Source organism: Lepidothrix coronata, unplaced genomic scaffold, assembly GCF_001604755.1.
Source record: "Lepidothrix coronata isolate B3197 unplaced genomic scaffold, Lepidothrix_coronata-1.0 Scaffold182, whole genome shotgun sequence".
Lineage (NCBI taxonomy): Eukaryota > Metazoa > Chordata > Aves > Passeriformes > Pipridae > Lepidothrix > Lepidothrix coronata.
In genome coordinates this window covers 1,745,519-1,768,632 of record NW_016690362.1, presented here as the reverse complement: position 1 = coordinate 1,768,632, position 23,114 = coordinate 1,745,519, and the positions used below count along the sequence as shown (strand labels likewise).

General features: G+C 40.1%; 1 protein-coding gene across 1 annotated transcript; it reads right to left on the bottom strand.

Annotated features, from left to right (window-relative positions):
• Nucleotides 1–6,417: 6,417 nt before the first annotated feature.
• LOC108505052 (serine/arginine-rich splicing factor 5-like) lies at nt 6,418–22,943 on the bottom strand. The gene is made up of 8 exons (XM_017830674.1): nt 22,830–22,943; nt 20,482–20,620; nt 16,858–16,928; nt 15,997–16,083; nt 13,674–13,746; nt 9,779–9,852; nt 8,845–8,955; nt 6,418–7,882 (listed from the first exon to the last, which is right to left on the bottom strand). Exons 2-8 carry the CDS (start codon nt 20,605–20,607, stop codon nt 7,591–7,593), a joined length of 834 nt encoding a protein of 277 aa, XP_017686163.1. The 5' UTR covers nt 20,608–20,620; nt 22,830–22,943; the 3' UTR covers nt 6,418–7,590.
• Between the last annotated feature and the right edge of the window lie 171 nt (nt 22,944–23,114).

Below are 23,114 nucleotides of genomic sequence, written 5' to 3'. Positions count from 1 at the left end.
TGAGACCATCCATGTGCCAGAACTGGGGAAAGATAAAGAAAACAAACAAATGGAGGGCAGGTGTGGGCGGAAAGCTTGCAGCAAGCATTTTGGGCAAACCTGGAAAACCAGTCTACATGATCAGCAGTGGTTCTTGCACAGTGCTAGAAACAGGCTTTTTTTGAAGGAAAAGAACAAAAAAACTTTTTAAACATGTAAGAAAACTTGTATTTTTGAGCATGCCACTTTTCAGTTAGGCATTCACAGGAACTGGCAGTGATGCAGAGAGCACGGCAATGACCATATGTGTAAGAAACAGCACAGCTACTTGCTTGTACTTTTTGTTAAATAGCCAGTGTGATTTGAATCTTTACTGGAAAAAAGACATAGAAGGAACAAAGCCAAGTGCAACCAATACCAACACTTCAGATTGAAGAACTAGATGGGGTGTTTACCAGATCTCCAGCTCTGGTAAATTCCAGCTTTGGCCAGAGGCATGAAAGGGCTAGGCTGTCTAGAGAGGCCATGACCTTATCACAGTCTGTTTTGGAGAGAGAGCTCTGTCTGGTAGCTGGAATGCTGCTGGCCTGGACTCCTGGTAGCCTGAGGCACTTGGAATATCCCAAACAGAAGTCACGGTGGTAAGTAAGTGGGGCCTAGATCCACAGTCCCATTCACTGAGTTTAAGGAATAATTCTTTTAGCCGTAGATGTGAAAAGCAAAGATTTCATCCAGTTTCTTTTTTTCCCTATATACCTTTTCCTTACATCTGCTTCCTGTCATTGCAGTACCTGCGCTACTGCCACCCTGCCCCCAACTAAAATCTGGCCCAAATTTTAACAACAGTTTAGGGTACTTCTGTTTTGAAGCTCTACAGTGGGAGTCTTTTCAGACTTTTTATTAACTTCAGCTATACCAGTGGGTGCTCACTTCCTTTAAAAGAGTGTTGTACAGCACCTTACCTCTATGAACCACAAAGTACTATCCATGGGCCTCTGGTAGTCAAGGAGAAATCAATTGCCTTAGGACACCAGGCTGTTGGGTAAAACAAATCCAGCATGTAGGATCCTGCTGAACCAGATCTCAGGGTCTCCAGCAATGCATCATACCTACATACACACATATGGAGAAATTCTTGGTCTGAACCAAAACATCTGCTCTAAGCATATTGATCTGGATATTTCCAGTTCAATCTGCCACTGCTAAATGCCCAAGGGATTTCTAGAATGGAAAAGGAAAGAACAGGGAAAGACCACATTCATCCCTGGTTACAGGAAAAAGCCATCACACAACACAAAAGTATCATTCATTACCAGTGAAACTCTGTCTTATTGTAAGCCCTTGAAAATCTTGAAAAACAGGTTTTGCCATACATTCTTTGCTCCTTCATCACTCCCTCATGGTCCTCGGCCCAGCAAATCAATAGTAGTGAATGTCTTTTGAAATTCTTGAGATTAACCCAGACATACAGAGTTGCCATTAGCTAGTATTTCACTACAGTATATAGTTTGGCCTTGTTTCTAACCCAGGTCCCCAGCCTGTTAACCCTTGCGTTTTCCTCTAACTTAAGGCCTGATTAGCTCACTTGGGTTTCTGCTATATCCCCTCCTTTAAGCTGGCATGCATGGAGCACTCTGCCATAGCTCTCTGCCAGGTATAACTGTTGGCTAATCGTCGTTATTGTTCCAGTAAATCACCTCGGGGTGAAGGGTTAGCACCTCTTCTGCAAAGAGAAGGGGTGAAGGGGGAACTGGTTGCAGAGCTGGTACAATGGGAAACATGCCCTCAGGTACTGTACACACAGAGCATTTAGTCTGCCAGCAAACAACGGCTATGGAGTGAGAATGAAGGAAATAGAGAGCAAATTGCATGCTTCCAAAACCCTTGTAAGAAGACTAACGCCACTTACGAGCTTTACAGACTCAGCTCTAAGATCAGGGTGCAGCAGGAGGAGCTGACAGAGCGGAGAAATTCCACCCTTGGCATTCATTGTCTTCGGCTCTCTGCTAGAGTAGGAGCAGAGTGCTACAGATGCAGATCCTGGAGCACTGCTTCCTACTCAAAAGCTGCTACTTCACCTCGTTATTGAAAGGGAAACTTTTTATGCCCTGAGCAGAACCAAACACTTTTCATCCCGTTTCATGGTTCCAGGAGCAGAGGCATAAGGACAGCCACTGGATGGCACGAGCCAGAGCCAAACCTGTTCCATGAAGAATCCTGGCCTTCCCAGCGGGCATATTCCTTCTCCTCCTCACTTCCTTGTTTTGCAGCCACAGGTGAGCACCCCCACCACTCGCTTTCCTTTTCTCATCAGTGCAGCAGAGATGTGATGTAGCCAAGTACAATAAAGTTTATTCTCACAAACTACTGGGATATCCTTGGATGAGGAGCCCTGTGTTAAACTGACAAAAATGCAATTAATAATAAAGAAGTGCCATAAACATCACAGAAAATACACTCTTTGGGGTGTGATGCAGCCAGTTACAGAAAAGCAGCTAATTGCAGTGCTCGACTTCCAGCTGTGCCCTGTGCTGCATGCTGTAACATAAGGCTTCCCCTGGGAGGAAAATGTCCTGTGGTAAGAGAAGCTCAAGAAATGCTGGACAGGAGGAGAGTGATGGGGTTCTGCTTGAAGATTGACTACTTGGAGTACATGTGGCAGGATAAAGTTAGGAAAAATAGGATACTTGTGTTTGTGAGGGAGGCAAACAGAAGCATCACAGGAGAATTACAACCCAGGTAACATTGCACTTCCTCCCTCCCAGAAAGTGCTGGAAAAAGCAGCATTGCAGGAAACCCAAAAGGACCTACTTTTTGTGATGTCATTGAATTGGCTTCTGGAGTATCAGAGGAACGTCAGAGCTGGCATAAGAAAAGGGGGAGACACAGGGATAGTAGCTTGTCTTCCTAGCAGCAAGCCGCTAAATGATCTCAACCCTATGGCCTGGTTGCACTCACAAGGAACCTTTGAATCTAATATAAATGTATCATTTGTATTGTCTTATGTTGCCTCCATTTGCGGAGGAGAAATTTGTGCTTTCAAGGATCTGATTAGCAGAATAAGGGGGGGAGTAATGACATATTTATTTGCAGATGCATCACAGCTTCAGAGCTCTGTTCCTTTCAGCTTTGCAGGGCTGGGAGCAGTAGTTTTCTGCCAGTTGGAAGGGATGGTTCCCAGCTTTCTCATGGAAATCATAAGAAGTTAGAACACACTGATAGAAAAGATATGACTTCAATACAGTAAAGAAGCCTATTTACAGTTATCTTAAAGTGGAACTTCCATTTCTGTGCTCTGTGAAGTTGGAAGTAAGGCACCTGATATGGGTAAATAATTTGTTCCATTGTAGTCTAAAAATGTTCTGTTTTAAAATAATTAGGTTCTCAGAAATACACTAATAGTTGTTCTGGTTTCAGCTAGAAGAATTTTCTTCCTAGTAAGTGGTATAGTGCTGTGCTTTGGATTTAGGATGAGAATAATATTGATAACTCACTGATGTTTTCAGATATTGCAAAGTAGTATTTATCAAGGACTTTTAGGCTTCTCATACTGTGCCAGCGAGGAGGCTAGGGGGGCATGGGAAACTGGGAGGGGACACAGCCAGGACAGCTGACCCCAACTGACCAAAGGGATATCCTGTAGTATATAAACTGTTGGGAAAGTGACCAGGGGCTGGCGCTTGGGAACTGACCAGGCATTGGTTAGTGGGTGGTGAGCAACTGCATTGTGCATCATGGTTTTGTATTCTTATTCTTTCATCATTATTATAATTATTTTCTTCCATTTCTATCCCATTAAACTGTCTTTATCTTAACCCACGAGTTTTGACACTTTTATTCTTCTGATTCTCCCCCCTGTCCCACTGTGGGGGGCAGTGAGTGACCAGCTGTGTGGTGCTTTATTTGCCAGCAGGGGTGAAACCAGGACAACATTCCAGACAAGTTTCATACTATATTGTGTTCCCAAAATTCTACCAAGCAAGTCTGTGTCGACTAATCAAGTTGTCTACTTGACTTATAGGTACCATCTTCTCACAGGAACAACTTCAGTTTTCTTTAGACCTTTTTGCTCTTCAGCAGAACATTGAATATTTTTAAGAAAAACCAACAAGCACTTATCTCAATTTATCTCAGGGTCATGTGCTGGAGGAAACCTCTAAAATTGAACTGTTGATGAGTATGAAGGTTGTATTCCTGTCTGTGGTCTCGTCTTGACACTGAAACTGCCACCTGTCAAAACTCAAAACTCCCTGTTTTTTCCCTTCATGGCTTCTATCCATCCCAGTCCCTCTTCTTTCCTCTCAAGACTGTATTCTTAGCTTGCAGACCACCAAATAAGTATTTTATTCAGGTTGCTGAACTGTTCTTTTAATTTAACCCCTCTGCACTAACCCATATGCCCCAAAACCACAAATTCCAGACTGGGTTTGGCCCAGGCTGAGGTCAAACATGACCAGCTTAGAGTGGCACCATGAATCACCCTTCATTAAAGCAATTTATTAAGTGTACACAGTCGTAGCTCATTTTACATGTCAGATAAGGTTGAAACTTTACTCCCCAATGAAAAATGTAGTTTTCATTTCCAACTCTACCAGGTGCCAAACAGGGCTGCGCTGCTCTGAAATCTGCACAAAATTGTTAAGACTTCCCGATATGAGTCTTGAGGTTTGAGTTGTGTTTTTGTTATTTTTTTTTCCTAAAAGAAAAAAAAAATCCCATTTGCTATTCATAGCTTGTCCTTTTTAAGAAAAAACAAGTCTGGTGGTGACACAGCAGGAAAGGGGGAGTGCGTGACATCAGACCACTGGTCCGCCTTCTCCCCTATGTATATTTTTTTAAGGACTTAGGCTTTTTTTGATACAGAAAAAGTCATGGAAGTCACATACACAATAAATAAAAATTGGGGCTTCGAAATCCATTATTTCTCCAGGCACCAAAATTAATACACCAAAAGGAACAACTAAGAGTCGAGTAACCAGGGACTCAACCTTTCCTTTAAGAAAACTGGTTTTAGCTGAAGATTCCTATCCTTGCCCTTCAAATAAATATTGAGAAAGCTGCAAAGTTAACCTCTAGTATTCTTAGTATTTCAAAAACTTGCCTTTTCCTCACCTAAACACCTTTATGTATCTTAGGGGAACAAAGAGCCACTGCTTGCCACCTTAAAAAACATAAAAAAAAATTAGTGAGGTCAGTTTCCACTGTGTCACATTGCTTTGGTAACACCACCCTACAATCTGCAGCCCTTAGTTACCTGTTGCTACATTTAGAAACCAGCACTACAGTTAACTTAGATGCTGCTGTGCTGGCAAAGATGTTTAAATCACTACTGTGCCAGCACAGAAAATAAATACTGTCATAGGTGTTCCTGCACTAAACCACTATCAGTTCAGTCATATAGTTTAAAAAACCCACTTCTAACCATTATTAATAGCAACACAAATCTATGGGCAGACTGGGCCTTAGGTTCAGAAATAAGCTGTGTGTATTTATGGTTGCAATCATGATGATGATGCTAAACTTGCTTATAACCTCAAGGTGTTAGGGGAGAGAAGGGGAGGCTGGTTCTTAGGTCTATATTCATCTTACTGTTGCCACTGCTGACTGAATCAATGGAAACTTATGGAAGGGAAATAATGTTGTACAAGAAAGAATTAATAAAGAAGATCTACATTCGCTCTACATTTTAACAATATGCGAGGTAAGCACTGAAGGTCTCTGATGTTGGACTTGCCAATCTCAGTAGACATTTTGGGGAATTTTTTTGGTAGCCTAACAAAATTACCAAAACCAACACTGACATTTAACACAGATGAGCATACTCCAGGTTTCCCAAGAGTCATATCTAGTAAGATTCCACTGCAAAGTGATTTCTGTCTAGTGTTCCTTCTGAACTGCTAGAATATTCAAATCACATCATGCCAAACATGCAAAGAATCACAGAATGGTTTGGGTTGGAAGGGACCTTAAAGGTCAGCTGGTTCCAACACTCCTCCTATGGGCAGGGTCACCAGTAACTTGGCTCTATAAAGGGTATCAACCTTGAAGCATTATATGCACAGAAGTTGTGTGCATATTTATAATAAGAATCTGTAGTACAGTATTTCAAAAGTTTACCAAATGAGTTTACCTACAGAAAGATTCCAACACTTATGGCCACTTGGTTGTTGATTCCCCTGCTGAACTGGTGGAACAGAAGGTATCACACAAACCTGTCTGCAAGGAAAGAATATTTTGCCTCCATTCAAACAGCCACTGTTGGCCATGACAGTAAAATCCTATCCTGTCCTGTTAGTCAGATCTCATTACTTACACGTCATAACTTGTTTCTAGTTTACATTTTGCTTGCTTCCATACAGGTATACCTTCAGATAAATTTCTCTGTGATCATGTTAGAAAGATTTTATGAAGGAGACAACAAACACTATTAAACGAAACTGCAAAGTAAGCCAGAAAAAGGTTTGATTTTATTAGGAATGGTACATTTAAACACATGTAAGACTTTGGGATTAATTTACATATTTTTTTCCAAAAACATTTCCCTTCTTTAACGATACAGAAGTTAAAAAAAGTACCTAATTCCAAATTTTAAGAACGAACAGTATTTGCAGTGGAAATTTCTATTAATCAAAACAACTGTGCATTCAGGAGATTTGACTACACTTTTCCTGGGATATTTTTTGCTGCTCTCGTTACTAAAATAACCTTCCTTTCCATCAAGACTATTGCTAGTCATACACATGTTATTCAGTATCACACTTCTGGGTATGAAAGCTATNAAAACATGGACATGCATATTGACATTTCTGTGCAGTTTTATGGAATCACCTGTCAAATAAGGCCTATACATACAATACCACATACTAGTGAATGACTGTAAAATTATTATAATGGATTCTCAATAATCCTGACATTTGGATGGTATGTTTCATTTTAACAGAAAATTCCAGCTTTCATTACTGCTTAACATTGTATTGATTCACTATCCAAATGAGCAATATTCAACTAAACAATGTGTATTCCTGAAAGTCTGTTGCAAATTAAGCATATTGTCAAGGTCATGTAAAGCTGGAACTTAAAACAGCCTGTTAAGCCAAGCAACAGGGAAAAAAGGGAACTCTAAACTAATTTCATCTGGTCCATTCATTCTCGCACAGAAAAGTAGCCACAGAACCTTAAAGGATTAAAATCTATACTTCCTGTTCTCGGACTTAATACCAAGGACAAAAGCTAACATAGTATTTTGGAAGTCAAAGGCCTTGGAGGTGGAGGGGAAAGTGGGGGCAAGATAGGGAGAAAGCAGCGTATTGTCTCATCCCATTACCTCAGCATTATGTGTACATAATATATCTATGATAGAAATGTTTACTAATAGCAGGGAAAAAAAATAAAAAAGACTTCCCACTCCAGACTTCACTGAAAGAAGAAAGCTGACAGCCAGCCCCTCCTCACAGAGATGGCCTATTTGATGACAGGCACTTTGGCAATGTAAGAGGAGGTCACCCTTTCATCATGTTAACTCTTCCCCTCCCAGTTCTCATATATAATTTGTCTCAAGTCTTCGAGAAACTTGAATCAAATTAAATGCTTTAATACATCTCTTAGAGCAGGTTAACTACGGCTATGAGCAGAGCTCGACCTAGAACGAGATTTTCTTTTAGAAGAAGAGGGAGATGGGGAAGAAGCTATCAAGCTGGAGCGGTGGCTTTTGTGGGAATAACTCTTTTTAGGAGTACGGCTGCGAGAACGAGACCGGGATCGAGAGCGAGATCGGGATCGAGAGCGAGACCTGGACCTGGACCTCGATCTTGACCTGGACCTGGACCGGCTGTCTGATCTGGAAGATCCTGTAGACCTGGACCTGCTGCGAGATCTTGAGTAACTCCTTGATCGAGATCTGCTTCTAGAGAAACACAATTAAAAGCTGTAGTCTTGATTCCTACTAAATTTAAAGTAATCAATTAAAATTCTCAACTACTTGGTGTGCACGGCACATCAATCTGAACATCTGAATGCACTATTGACAGCATTCAGTTATTGCAGAGTGCTGCTAGATTTCTGTTATGCTCCATCATGACAGTATCTTAGGTCAAGGCTATCCGGAACTGCTGGCCTTAACATTCTCTTCTGGTTTGGCAAAATATGAACTGCTGAATAAAAGATGCCTCCCCCCAGCTCCTGCCAGAGGGAGACAAACCAATTTTTAGGCATTTATCAAGAAAAACACAGAAATGAAACTTCATACCTGTGGTATTTATTCTCTCTAGAAATGCCCATGAAAATTAATAAGTTTCTTTCTAGATGCTAAAGAAGTCTCTAAAGATGTGGAACACCAGCACACTTTAATGCCTAAAAGTTTAACACCTTAAGTAGTAATGCATCCCTTTTTTCATGGAAAGAAATGGATTTATTTTTAAGAAAGACAATTAAAAAGCTCAGCCAACATGTTTTTTTTAATGACTAAGTGGTAGAACTGCTTTAGGAATAATGCAAGCAAGCTAATTATTTTTCTTTTATTGTCACAAAAAAGCTGGCCTTAAGAACTATTTATCAACATTTCACAGGACTGTGAAACAACTTTCCATTAAATTAAAGGGTTTTAATACCAGAATGTATAGCTTTTTAAAAGTTCTTTCATTATAATATCACATTTTGTCTTACAAAAAAATCTTACTCTCATCCAAAAGTGTTCTATTTACCTTGTTTCAGCAAGTTACTTCTTATCTTAATCTGTTTACATTGCTAGAAAGTGGTTCTGTGCAGTGATATTTAGCTTGGGGACAAAAAATTAGATAATAAAACTTTGGCATCAATACTACCCAAATCCCTGCCCTCAGCAGAATGTTATCAGGTCAGGTGACATACCTATGCCTTCTGTGGTCTTCAGTCAGTTTAATTCTGCGTCCATTCAGCTCAGTGCCATCCAATTTTTCCAGTGCACTCTTCATGTCACTGTAAGATGCAAACTCCACAACCCTGTTTAGCACCATGAAAAAAAAAGTTTCAGAGAAACCGAAAAAGGATAACACGTCTGGCCCTTTTTCAATCTGTTGATTCATGGCTTGATGTTTTATCTTCTGAAAACGAACTTTTAACTTGGTTAACAGCAAAATATTACACTAACAGTACTAGCCACCTATACCTTTCACATCTATACTTTTAACATTACCAGAACTCTCATCTGCAATGAGAGACAATGCAAGAAGCTACACAAACCTGCACCAGCTGAGGAAGTATCTTTCAGTCCTCCACTAAACTGCATTCCAAAGCTGTCCAAGAAACAAAATAAACTTGCAGATTCTCCTGCCCTATTTAAGAATTTTTAACAGTGAATACAAAAAATTCAGTCTTTGTACTTTTGTAGTCTGCAAAATCAGGAATGGAGAGCAGGCAAGTAGGTATTCTCTGTGGAGGTTGGTTATGTTCATTTCCCATGGCTTTGACTGTTGAAGCAGTGCAAACCAGGCACAGACAGGAGGTATTTTAGCCTCAGGAGTCAACTCATAAGTGATTATATAAAAGTAAGTTAAAGACAGCTTAATTTAACTGTTGAAAAGTATTCTCCCTTTCCTTTCTGCTTTCACACATTGTTTTCATGGCAGAGTATGGAGACTTGAGTTCAATACTGAACTCCTACTTTCTGAGTGATTGTTTTTTGTGTTGTTTTGGTTTTTTTAACTGGACAAATTTCAGCATCTAAGCCACAACATAGATTTATATTTCATTTCTTTTATATCACAAGAATAATTGTACCCTTAACAGTTTCGGTTATATAGATTTAGACACAAAGTGAACTTACCCTTCATTCCTGTTATTTCTGTGAGCATCCACATAGGTGACCTCCCCTGCCTTTCTCATAACATCTTTCAAGTCCTGCAGCAAAAGTTAACATTTTAGTCTTAAACATGACACAAATGAGTCAGCTACCAGTAATACTCCCTAAAGCTTTCTCTGCTAAAACTGCTTAATGCTTTTTAATTTATATGTATAAAAATATACATATAATTTAAAAACAGTTTTTGAAACTGTAATAGCAGCTGCATTTAGAAAAGAGCCCTCATTTTACAACTACAGTGAATAAAACACTGCTTTTAAGATAATCCTGCATCCCAAAAACAAGTGTTATGAAAACACAGTGCAATACTTAAAATACCAACATGTGCACTGAAATCAGAACAATAAGAGATGAGAAGCACCATAGTATAAAAGCAGATTTTCATAACTAACACCCCAGTTAAATGACAATCCAATATATGTAGACAAATTCATCCTATATGCTCACCTCCCCCAACTTCCCAATAAAATTAAAAGCAAAACCGTGTAACTACTGTATGATCAAAATTTTTCCGAAGGGAATGTTTTTTCTTAAGTTTCACTTGAATATCTGTCACACTACAGTGTCACGTCAATAGAATCCTCGTATTAAACTTAACAGAGGCGAAACACGCAGAAACAGTAAAATTACTTGCTTAGCAATAGATAAAGCACAAACAAATAATGCAAAAGGTCACAAAAAAGCTAAACATCTGTATAAGTTAAGGCAGCAGTTTTACCAAACAGTATCTGGTATTTTATGATCCCAGACTACTTACCGCAAAACGCCACAAGTGGCAGGTGATATAAGAAGGTACCTTAAGCAAAGAGTTGCTTGTCCAATACCTAGCTGGCCAAGAGGAACTCTCTTACATGAGAAAGGCAGAGTGATGGCTCATAGCAATATGCTTCACGGAGGTACCAGAGGCCCTGAAAGCACTGGACATAGTCTCCAGTCTCCAGAAGTGGCTAAAGAACCCGAGGATGATCTGTGCTAGCCAATCGAGATCAAACCCAGGCAAACCAAGATCTAGATCGCCAAAAAACAGGAGTGTCATAGGAACCAAAAGGAAAATTCAGAACAGGCCAAACCCTAGAATTTCAGCCACTAGAAAACCCCCAAATCTTTGGTTCTTTTTCCTCCACACAAGAAAAATGAAGGTTACCCAAATCAAGGTTGTTAGAAGAGGTTCAAAATGCACTTGGTTAGAAATATGCTTAAGGAAGAAAAGACTACAAAACAAAAAGCCAAGAAAAACTTTAGAACATTTGCCACAGAATATGAGAAAGCTTAATTTTATCTAGTATTTTAATTAAAATTCAATAGTTTTGTTAAAAACTGGCATATGCAAAGTAGTAATTTTTCTTGTTTCACAGGTCTTACTTAACACAAAGAAATAGCAATGAAAAATAGGCCCTATAGCACCATTAAAAACAATACTTCCAATGTCCGTATGTTTACATCAGTTTAGAGATTTTGGCTCTGCTCAAGTCAATGAGAGTTTAACCAGACCAGGACTGGTAAGTCAAAATGAAATTTAAACTGTTAATCTACATAATTATTTCCTAATTCAATAACTTTAGGCTTTAAAATTGAGGCTGCCAGTCTTGCCGCACTATATGCTGAATCATCAACATGAAGTATCTTTTGTAATAGCAATGACAACGTGATTAAGATGCTGGCATTATTGCTCAAAACAGGGTAAGTGTGCATGTGTTATAAAAGCTCGACGTTCTGTTATTAAGAGGATTGTTTTGAAGTTATCTAGTTTTACTTAACCAGTGGAACAACCAAATTTTATCCGAAGTTTACTGTTCTGATTCACTTTAAACAGCACAAGAAAACCCTGTTGTCCTTCACAGCAAAAAAATATAAAGTGTAGGACAACCATAAATAGAACAAACACCTATTAAAAAATACATCTTGATGTAATACAGACCTACTTTTCTCAACTGTTTGAAAATTCACAGATACTGAAGAACTAATGAGGGTGGTTGGAAAGCTCTGAACATGCAGAAAAATACGTTCATTAAAGTAGGAGAATTCTAACAGTTTGTCTACTACTTAGAGATGAGATTATCTATTAACAATTTTGTGGCTTGGTTGTTTGGTTTTTTTTGTTGTTGTTGTTTTTTTTTGGTTTGGTTTGGTTTTTTTGTTGTTTTTTTTTTTTTATATCCCAACATAATAACTTCTAAAGGAGACAGATGTTCTCAAAGCATGGGGATCTGGACACACCAAAGATGAAATTAGGTGCATAAGTTTTAAAGCAAGGTTCTATACCAACTGTGCTTCCTAGCAGCTCAAGGATTAGAAGGGAAGAATAATGCCACTACTGTTAATGCATTAGCTATTTTAACCTGTTGTGTAAGTAGCAAAGTTAGAAGTTAAAACACTATAGTCAGTATCAAAGTAGTACAGCTTCAAAACTAAATGCAGCTTACATGTGGTTGTTAGCTTCAAATGATGTCTATTTAGGCAAATATCAAGAAGTCAAGTTTCTTATGCTAATTTATCATATATTTAAGTCATTAAAACATTTAATTAGAATACTTAAGATTCACCAGTATGAAATCTGAATTGGATAGGCTTCAGATTAAAATGTAAGTACACATAAAGCCATTATAAATATTCACAAGTAAAAGAAACTTAAAGAAATGCTAATTTTTTTTTTCAACTTACAAATTTAACACTAAACACGATTTATTCTCCTTGACACTCCGCTATAGCTTACTTCTCTGGTCCCTACTGTCGTTTCCAAGTGACAACCTCTTCATAAATGTAACCGCGTAGCATACCCAGAAGATATTTAGATTAAATCCACTTGCTCATCACATCAACTCAGGTTTTTTTTTTAGCTATTCAATAATTAACACAACTGTACAATTATGAACCCTTTGAACCTGTGATGCAGAAGATAAACAAAATTAGTTCAACTGGTTATCTGCATGGACTGCACCCAAACTCTTATGAAACACACCAGCAGAGCTCCAGGCAAGCTGAGCAGCCTCCTCGCGGGGAAGTAGCTTCAAGACTGAGGCTCTGAACATTCAACATCATCTACTGCATCTTTCAGTAGGTTAATTAAAGTCTCTTTATATTCTTTGAATATAGGTTAATGACTAAAGCTTAAAGAGCAAGACTAAACTCCACTATTCACTCACCTTTCGTAAACAGCATCTGGTGCTATGCCCTTAAAAAGTGAACTTTCTATATAGACTGTATTCTACGCAGAACACAACTAAAGGAATTGAATATAGGGCTATTCTGTTAAAAGCCAGCTAGATATTAGCAAAACATTAGCAAAGGGTGAAAAAAACAAAAAGGAAAGGTGGTAAAAAATCTTCACATGACAAGTACTGAAAGTCTGGGGTTTTTTTTAAAAAATATCTACAGTAAGCATACTTGATACAGTAGCTCTCTTAAAATTCCCTCCATTATAACAACGTATTACCAGACTTCTCAATCATGCATCAGGTCACAAAAGTCTTTTGCAAACCATATGAAATGACCGTAAATTTCACTCAAAACAAAGGTATGCACTTCCAGGTGTAACAGTACAAAAGGATGATATGACATTTGAATGAATGTTATGCTTCAGTATTTTAGAAACAATCTAGAGCCTTCAAAAGTTTTATTAGTTGGTAAACACAGGTAAGGGAGAATCATTTCCCAACTACAAAATCTAGTTATAGAGCTATTTGTACAGCTATGAAACAAAAGACTTCTTCAAGTGTTGGAATGCTAATTTTTAGCAATCACTGAAGCTTTTTGTTCACATTAAATATTTATGATGGCTTTATTAAGAAATTAGGCTGAAAGTAGTCTACTTACAGGGTAGTAAAATAAGGTGTGAAAAAAAGATAAGATGCTAACTCACCTGCCAGCTGATACGGGAGGAGAGGTTTTCAACAATGATCCTGTGTTCAGTACGAACAGGAGGTCCATATCGGCTGGAAGAATTCAAAGGAAAAAAAGAAAAAAATTCTCCAGTGTAAGGAATTTTGAACTTAAGAAATCTGACATTTTCTACAGTTTACTGTAAGATTGAAGTAATTTCCTGGTTGCTGGACTGCAGACTTCTCCCCAGTCAAGAACATATTTAAGTCTCCACTACTAGAAGCAAGCTGCTACACGGGGATTAAAAAGAATTTTGATGAACTTTTTACCAAGGCAGTCAATATAGTTGCCATTTTTTTTCTAGATACACCAAAATAAATGTCTGGTAGAATGAAAATAATGTAAAGAGATTTAGTTCAATTTTGGTATTTGACCTGCTTGGCTTATACTTATGGAAAAGACAATCTTTTTTTCTATCTTTTTTTATGCTGTTCCATTCTGCTTCAGGTCAGGGAGCTAGAAGGCACAATTCAAAGGCATTTTAGTTCATGCTTCTAAATTCCAAATAACTTGTTAATATTTTTAAATACCACCATGATCTATATTAGGGGTTTTTTTTGATAGAAATATTCCTATTTCAGTAAAACGAGAGCTAATGAACTGGTTGTCCTGAAATAACTATGGCAGTTTACAGTTCCTGAATGAAAGCTGATGTTTTCAATTTAACAAAAAATTAAAGACCCTCTCAAAAATGAAAATGTGGCTTGAAAATATTCATACAGGACAGTAAAACATCTGGAAAGAATGTAAATCTGAAAAGAATACCCTTGCAAGTCTTTTCTGCTCCCAATCCTAGTCACTCTGAATAGAAAGAGATTTGAGAATTACAGAAAAAGGTATGTCAGTCTTTTGGTAAGTAATGCAGGATTCTAACAATGACACTACTTTGTTTTACTAGAAAAAAGATTCAAGAATCGAGAGCACTGACCTTAGAGAAAATTATTCTCATCTTCTCCTCCTACAGAAACACAATCCTAAATTGTGCATATTGATTTGTACACTGAAGCACAGGCAATTTCATTTCAGTGCATACCTCAAAGTGTCCCAGTTTTTTTCAGAACATCCATATCTTCCAGGTATTTAAACAGAGGTCCCAGAGTCACAAAACTGGCAGGCTGTCTCATTTTTCCATTATAGCAAACCACAGTCTCTTCCTGTCTGGCACTGGCAGTCTGACATCATGAACATGACTATAGCGTCAGATGCCCACAACCTTAAATCACACTTCTTACTTTACAAGTCCACTTTTAGCCTGGACCTCAGACCAATCATACCGCATCAAGGTTACTGCCACTAAGAAAAAACGATCTAATTAGCATACTTTCATATGCAAATCGGATGTTCTAGACACTGGTTTGTAACTGGCAGCAATTCTGACTTTGAAACAAAGGTTTCTATCCATTATATCTTTGTCTTTCTTTCAATCTCTATTCTGCATAGGTCACAGCTATAAATGTTTCTACAGAGCAAACTTTTCCATACGTTTTTACTTCACACAGGCAGATATAAAGTACAAAGATGTAATGACTAGTTGTGTGGTGGAATATATTCAAATCTGCAGAACTTTCACTGCAAGTTGGTGTAAGGTTCACCACTGGCTCAAATCATTGAAAATGAACAACTCCACAAATACTGCGCGTCCACTAGAGGTATTCTAGAGAAGAGCTATGTCCTGTTTTTCAGATTCCATCCCCCAACAGGGATTCTCCTTTAGTAAGGCACCTGCTTGGTCAGCAAACTTAGTCAACTTGTATCTAAACACTTCTGCACGTGTTAGTATCTTGTGCCCTAGCACTGCTCCTTTTCTAGCCTGTGCTGACCTAAGCATTTTGATAACCATACAACTGGAAATGTGAAACCTTGGTTAGACAGTAAGTACCTTGAACTGTTGCTCTACAATAATTCTACTTAGCATGTAAGCTCAGTTTGATGACAAAAGCTTCAAGATGCTAAGTCTGGCATTTTTCTTGACTTAGTGTTAAAAACAGCCATTACAACTGCAACAATACTCCTTCACATAATTTACCTGATGGTAGGAAGCAAGACCAATGTAGTGCCTACAATATGGCAAAGGAGCATTTCATAATACGTTTGTGAACCTCTGTGAGACAGTTCAACAGCTTTAAAATTTGCCTTCTCAGACAGAGAAGGCAAATAATAGTAATGGACCTACACAGTTTGAGAACGTATTTGTGAAGCTATACAAGAGCAGTGTTGGATCCCTAAATCACAAGACGAAAACAATTTTTCACTGCAGTTCTTCAGTTACTGTGTTGGGAGGAAAAAGAGTCCAGACCACCTACCTAGATCCACTCTGAGACTGATAGTAACTGAACCGTTGTGAGAATCTCCCCCTTCCTCTTCGGGCTCGAGCATGCTCAATTGTGACCCTTATGACAGGAACAAAATGAAACAGCACATGAAAAAATAAACCAACGAACTTCAAGCATTTGACACTGACTTAAAAATCTTTCACAATTGGAAGCACATGTGCACAAACAGGAATTATCTTGCCCTTGCAAAGAATGATTTCTAACACAATCACTGGCATTTCTTAAAGAGCCAGACCAGTGGGTTTCTTTTTTCTCATTCATATCCCTCAGACTTTTCATGAAAATTGTCACAGGTCTGTAATTTAGACTGATACACTTGAATTTGCTTAACTAGAGCCCAAGAATAACCACAGAGACAAAAGAGTACCAAAATAAGTAACAAAAACCTAATGACCTAAAATCCAGCTTCCACAATCATAATAAAAATTACAGTAACATACAATGACCATAGTCCCCATTGCTGCAAACTGAAGGGCAACGCTCCAAATGATGACAGGTTTATCATCTTATTTTCTGGTCAACAGACAGATAAATAACAAATAAGTTTAATTCCCTCTTACTAATATTTCTTCTAATAACAAGACCCTGAGTTAGCTTTGAAAGAGAACTAAGTGCAAGTAGAGAAAACAGTCAGCCCTGCTCCAAACCACTCTTCCTCCAGTCCCAAACTAATGTCTGTCTTATAGAAGACTATAGCCTGAATCACCATGTATGTCTTTAAAGTATCCCACCACAGAGCCAAAAGAAATGGGCATCAGAGCACCAGATAATGCACTGCATGTGGATGCAAAGCACTTTTTCTGTTCTTAAGGGAAATTATATCACGCTTACCTTTCATCGCACAACTCTTTACCATTTAGTTCATAAATTGCATCATCAGCATCCCTGTGGTCTTCAAATTCCTAGAAAGAAAATAGGAATAAAAAAATCTTTTCCCTCACGTTATATGCAAATACTAGGAAGTATGTGTTCTTTATAAATTTTAGATTTCTGCAGCAAGTATCATCCAGAACTTTGAACAAGAAAGTGAATTCATAGTACATTTATGACTGAAAATCAAAGGTGTTCCTATTCACAACCCTTTCTTCTCCTTCCACCCCACAAACTCCTTTTGCCTCTCTCAGTTGTTTCAGTATAACTATTTGCAGGACCTCTATAAAATAAATTAATTAAATGACCTGGTTTACTACAGATGTATCTAAAATACATTTGGGGAGAGGTGGAATTATTTCAAGGCATACAGTTTAAAACACAGCCCTATATACAGGGAAATCCTACATAATAACATGAGCTGATCAACTGCAAACAAAAGCAGGAGATTTGTGCACTCCCAAAATCCTCTTAAGAGTTCTGGGGCTAATTCAGTTCTTACTGAATTGGCAAAGAAAGAGTAAACCAGAAAAAAAGCCCTTCTAATTTTTTTCTGAGTGAATTCAGCTCACTAGCTGGGCAAAAAGGTGCCCTTGTAAGAAGAGTATGAAACATAAGCCCGTCTTCAGCACTGGCCACCTGCAGGTCCAGATTAGCTATAACATGCATAATTCCATATAGTGTTCCAACGGAATCTCTCACTTTGCTTTTGGCAGAAATGCTGCTTTAGTCAGCCTGAGTAGCCTCTGCCCTCTATCCAACCCACTGGTTCTTGCCAAAGCTATTTGTACAGCTCTGCAGGAAACTAGGTCAAGAAACCTACCCAGATGAAAAATAACACACTTTGTGCAGGAGGTGGGGTGAAAAAGACAGTGTTGTTTTTCAAACAGATCGGCTCCCCAGGTAGGTTCATTATGTGGTTGTACAACTGCAGGAACGCCATGTGAGGCAAGGGGACAAAGGAAAGAAATAAAGCAGAGAGAACAAGCAGCTGAGTAGGGACTGCTTGAAGCAAGTGTAGACGGAGAGAAAAAATAGTGGAACTGCAGCTTGTGAGCAACAAACAACAGAGAAGAAGTTTCTCAAGAAAGTGTTTGCATAACCGTAAACCGCTTTTCAGAAGCAATACTGGCTTAATCAATCTTCCCCATTCTGCACTCAAATCTGTTTCACTACCAAGTGAAACATCACACATCTTCACATGATGCTGCAAAGATTATCTTGAGAAAATTTAGGCCTAGCATTTAAGAGTATCAATAGTCAGCACCTACAACTCCCATTATTTCAGCTAGTTTCTAACAAACTGAATGTCTTCAAGTCTATCTAGCTTTATGATCTGAAGTTTAAAAACATTACACCCTGAAATCTACAAAATTTAAGTAGATATATAATAAGTTTCACAGAACAAGCAATGATTTCAATCAAGCACAATGAAACATGCTTTTAACACTACAACAATGTTCAGTTGGTTTTGTGAGTGGCTCTGTAAATACAGATCTTAAATAACCAAACCCAGATGAACAGGCAAAAACATGGCAAGGGAAGTGCCACAAATGATGCCTTCAATGTGTTTATAAATTAGACGGATGACAGGATCAAGTGCACCCTCACCAATTTTGTGCCTGACACCAAAGTAGGAGGAGAAACAGATATACCAGAAGGAAAAACCATCCCACAGAAAGACCTTGATAGGCTGAAAGGTAAGGCAAACAAGAATCACAAGTTTTAACAAAATATAAACATGAAGTGCTGCACCTGAGTTAAAATAGTCCTAAGAGCAGAACAGGCTGGGGGTTGAGTGGCTGGAGTGTAGCTCTGCCGAAAAGGACATGGAAATCCTTGTGGAGAGTCAGCTAAGCATGAGTCAGCAGTGTGGCCTTGCTACAATGAAAGCAAACCTCATCCTGGGCTGCACAAGTAGGAGCACAAGCAGCAGACCAGGGGATCCAGTTATCCCACCCTACTTGGCATTTGTTAGGCCACACCTGGAACACTGTGTCCAGTTTTGGTCCCTCCAGCTCATGAAAGACATTGAAAAATTGGAATGAGGCTAGCAGAGGGCCACCAACACTGATCAGAAGGTTGGAGAACAAAAAAAGGTTGAGAGAGCTGTGTTTGTTCAGCCTGAAGAAAGGGCAGCTCCAAGGGGATCCAGTCAGAATCTTCCAAAACCTAAAACACAGTTACATTGACAACAGAAATGATTTCCTCATGTGGGTGCAGAGTGATGGGATGACTGGTGGGGGGGTAGCATGGGGGGAGGCATGGGGGGATGATGGGGAGGGGGGGAAGGTTTCTTCAGTTGAAAGGAAAAAAAATTTTACCCTGAGAACAATTAAAATTTTTAGATAAATTTATGAGACAATTATTCAACCTTATTAGTGAGCTTTGAAAGGAAAATGGTTCTGCCTGGGAACCAGAGAAGAGAGGAGGGAGGACTGACTGACTCGCTTACAGGAGTTGAACAGAAGTTGTTCCTGAATGAGTCAACAGCCCTGCCCAAGAAGAGAAGAGCAACACTCAGGGAAAGGGGATTGAGAAATAGCGGCAATTGGAAAAAGCAATCTAAATAAACCCAGACTCACGTCTAGATCAGCCATTTACCTCCGGACTTTAAGAGACACATATTTACCTACTGGCAGTCAACAAGAAGTAGCTCATACTGCAGGGCAACCAGGAACCAGCATTTGTAGGCATTAAGGAACAATACTCATACAAAGCTAAAGTAGGCAAAGCCTGGTTTTTTTTCTTTTTCTTATAACTTCACTCAAGGGACTGATCTCGGCAGAAAGAATGGCATGTAAACCTGCCACAGTGTGAGGGCAGTATCACCCTTTCCAGTTTGAACTCAGTGCTGCAGAACAGCTAATTCTCAGTTCTCAGGAGGTAATATTTAAGAGATGGGCTGATCCTGAGTCAATCTGGGAACCCGCAGAACCGCAAAATTTGGACAACAGTTTAGGAGCATAGAGCTCTAGAAAGCAGTGCCAGGAAACTGAAATCCAATGAATCATCTATTTCATTCAACAGTGTGACAGACACATAGGCCCTATTAACATGTATTGATGGTGAATGTGACTAACTTCAGCTACAAGAATCAAAAGCTGTGCTGCTTTAGTCCACCAGCAAGCACCTGTTATACCTGTTGTTTTAGCCAATGACTCTGGTTTTATGTCAGGCTGTGATTTAGAGATACGAGCAAGCAGACTTGTTATAAGACAGTTTATAAGAAGTGAGAGAGGAACATAAGTGGTTCTGTATAAACTTTTCTCCAGATGAGGACTCTGTAAAATTTTGCACTGCCATAACAGGATATTTATACAGTCTTCAGAAATGAGAGATAAATTTTAAATCCATGAAAGCCTTTGATCAAACAATGTATTTAATGAAGCTAGAATATTACCAAGACTTTGAGCAAAACTTGGACTGTAATCCCAAATTCTGAAAAGCGGTCTGAAATGTATATTAATATTTTCCATTTCCAATTGCAACTATTATTCTTTTAATCATCTTCCCTTCCTTGACATCAGCCTAGCAAGGTTAGTACCTACAAGCAAGAGACAGGAAAACAAGGTTATTACTTACCACAAATCCAAATCCATTTTTTAGATGGATTTCTCGTATGCGACCATATCCTTTGAAGAATTTCTCCACATCCCGTTCACGAGCACGTGAGCTCAAGTGTCCAACAAAGACACGGCAGCCACTCATCTTAAAGTTGATGCTAAGAAAGAAAACAGCACTGTTTATCAGATTAACAAACTTAAAATAGGGTCATTAAGATCACTTTTACATCTCAGAAATCTTGGTTTAATAGGATTTGCTTTTACTGTACTCCAGGTATATGTTAAAAACCCAATTCTCTATATCAAGAGAAGTGAAAAAATCCTGTCTTGCTGACTTCTGCTAGAACCCACACAGAACTCCCCATTTTCTCCTTTTTAAGCATGTAACTTAACGACTTCTTATACCTGAAATAACATTTTTGTTTGCTGTCAGACTAGTAAGATTTTTGTATCACAAAGCATGAAAGAAAACCCTAATCTATAACCTCAAAGATTAAATTACTGGGCTAGCAGCAGTTGAAAAAAAAAAAGAACAAAACTGTTATGCTAAACATTGAAACATAAAAATTTTGCTTTGACCTGGAAGAACTGCTGCAATAAAAGCTGTATTAGCATAAAAGAGATAAATGGTCATCATCAAATTGTTTCCATTTCCAGTAACCATAAATACCTTATTTTAACAGTCTGCCAGGTTCTGAAAAAACATTTTTTCATTATGAGATTTCAACAACAGCAAAAATTTAAAAAATCGCTATTTTGGATATTCGTATTTTCAAAACTATCTACTGATCTAGGATACATAATTTGAGATACTTTATGAAAACTCCATTGCTTACCCTGAGGTGTCACTTTTTCAGTTTATGTGATTTAGAAATTTTTTAAGTTCCTGTAACTGGAAAATATTATTTGGCTCACTCAGTGAGCTTGCTGTCATACAATAAACAAATAATCCAAGCTGTACGGAATGAAAATACGATGTGATTTTGCCTTACAACACTGGGCTATAAAGCAGGCAGAATAAACAGACAACATATCATGTTAGCTGTGAAAATAATTCCAGTCAATTCGGATACAGTATTTTGAATTAGTGCGATTTAACGAACACCCATTAGGTCTGTTTTGATTAGTTTCTTTACTCAGACTCGCTGTGCCATGTGAGAAGTGCCAAAATTTTGGAAAGCTGGGTACTGGGCTTTTTGTGGGGCGAGGGGTTGAACTGTGACAGCACTCAGACTCGCCTCAGACATCCCCGAACCACGACCTGAGGTGATGGCTATTTATTTAATCACTTTCATGTGGAAAGTTTTGTGCTTCCTCCACAACGCTGCCCTTTGCAGCCATCCTCTCCTTTGTGCTCACATGTGCATTTTAATGCCCACACAGAAATTCAGTTCAGTGGGCTGGTTCACCTCCCTCGCGAAGCGTGGAGTACCCCGGTTTCCCTGGTGCACCCTTACCACGCAAACACTGGGAAGGCCAGCAGCGGGTATTAAGGGAAAGGCAAGCCCTTGCAGAGAAAAGACAGCCTTACGTAACTGTGTGCTTTAAAACACAGCAAGAATAGCTACTCTGGCAATAGCGCTAAACTGGGGAGCAACACAGATTTGAAAAACTAAAACGACTGCGTAGCTGCTGTTTAGTATTTTTAGCTGTAGGAAAACAAGGTGGGGAGATTAATCGGAGAAGGAAATGAATAAGGGGTGGGTGGGTGGAACTGACCACCACTGAAACTGTCACGGACAGGCGAAAGAGGTGCGAACAACTCGCCTGCGCGTTATTTACTCAACCATCAGACTACAGTCGCTGCGAGATCTGTATTGACACTTGCAAGGCGCGGAGCTTCACACGTTGTTCCTACCGCAATCCCACCGAGTTCGCTCGCTGGCGGCTCACAAAATAAGGAAAAGCCGTCGAGAAGCACGGCCCCACAGCAACCGGCCATCTGCTCCTCCCTCCTTTCGAGCGGCCGAGATGGGCCGGGGCTGCGCCAGGCCCGCCGCCTGCCCAAGGCAGGAGGGCCCTGTGCACAGGCCCGCCGCCACCGCGGCGCCGGCCCACGCAGAGCCGCCGGCCCCTCCGCCTCTTCGAAGCTTTGCGCTCGCCTCCAAACACCGCCGGCCCCCGTCCACCCCGCCGGGATCAGCCTTCCCCGCCGCGGGGCAGCGATGGAGCGCGGGGCCTGCTCGGCCGCGGCTCCACCGAGCGCCCGGGCCTGCGGCGCCGCGCGGCGCCAGCGCGGCCTCCGCCCGCGGCTCCCCCACCTCGGCCCGTCCCCACCCTACCGCGGGGCCCGGTCGCCAGAACCCCACCGATGGCTCCCCGCGCCCGCCCCGGCCTCCCTCAAGCCGAGGAGGGGCCACCACACACCGTCGCGGAGCGGCGAGTCCTGAGGGCCGTGCGGAGCCTCGGTGCGGCCGCGGCGACAATGGCTGCCGGCTGCTCCGACCACCGCCACGCCACTGCGCCTGCGCTCACCCGCCCCGCCCGCGCCGCGCCGCGCGGCACCACGGGAAGTGTAGGCGCGGAGGGGCCGTTGGGAGGGACCCCGGAGGTCATCCCGCTCCAGCGCCAGGTCCTGGACACGGACACCTCTCACCAACCAGGCTGCTCAGAGCCTCACCCAACCTGGCCCTGAGCATTTTCAGGGATGGG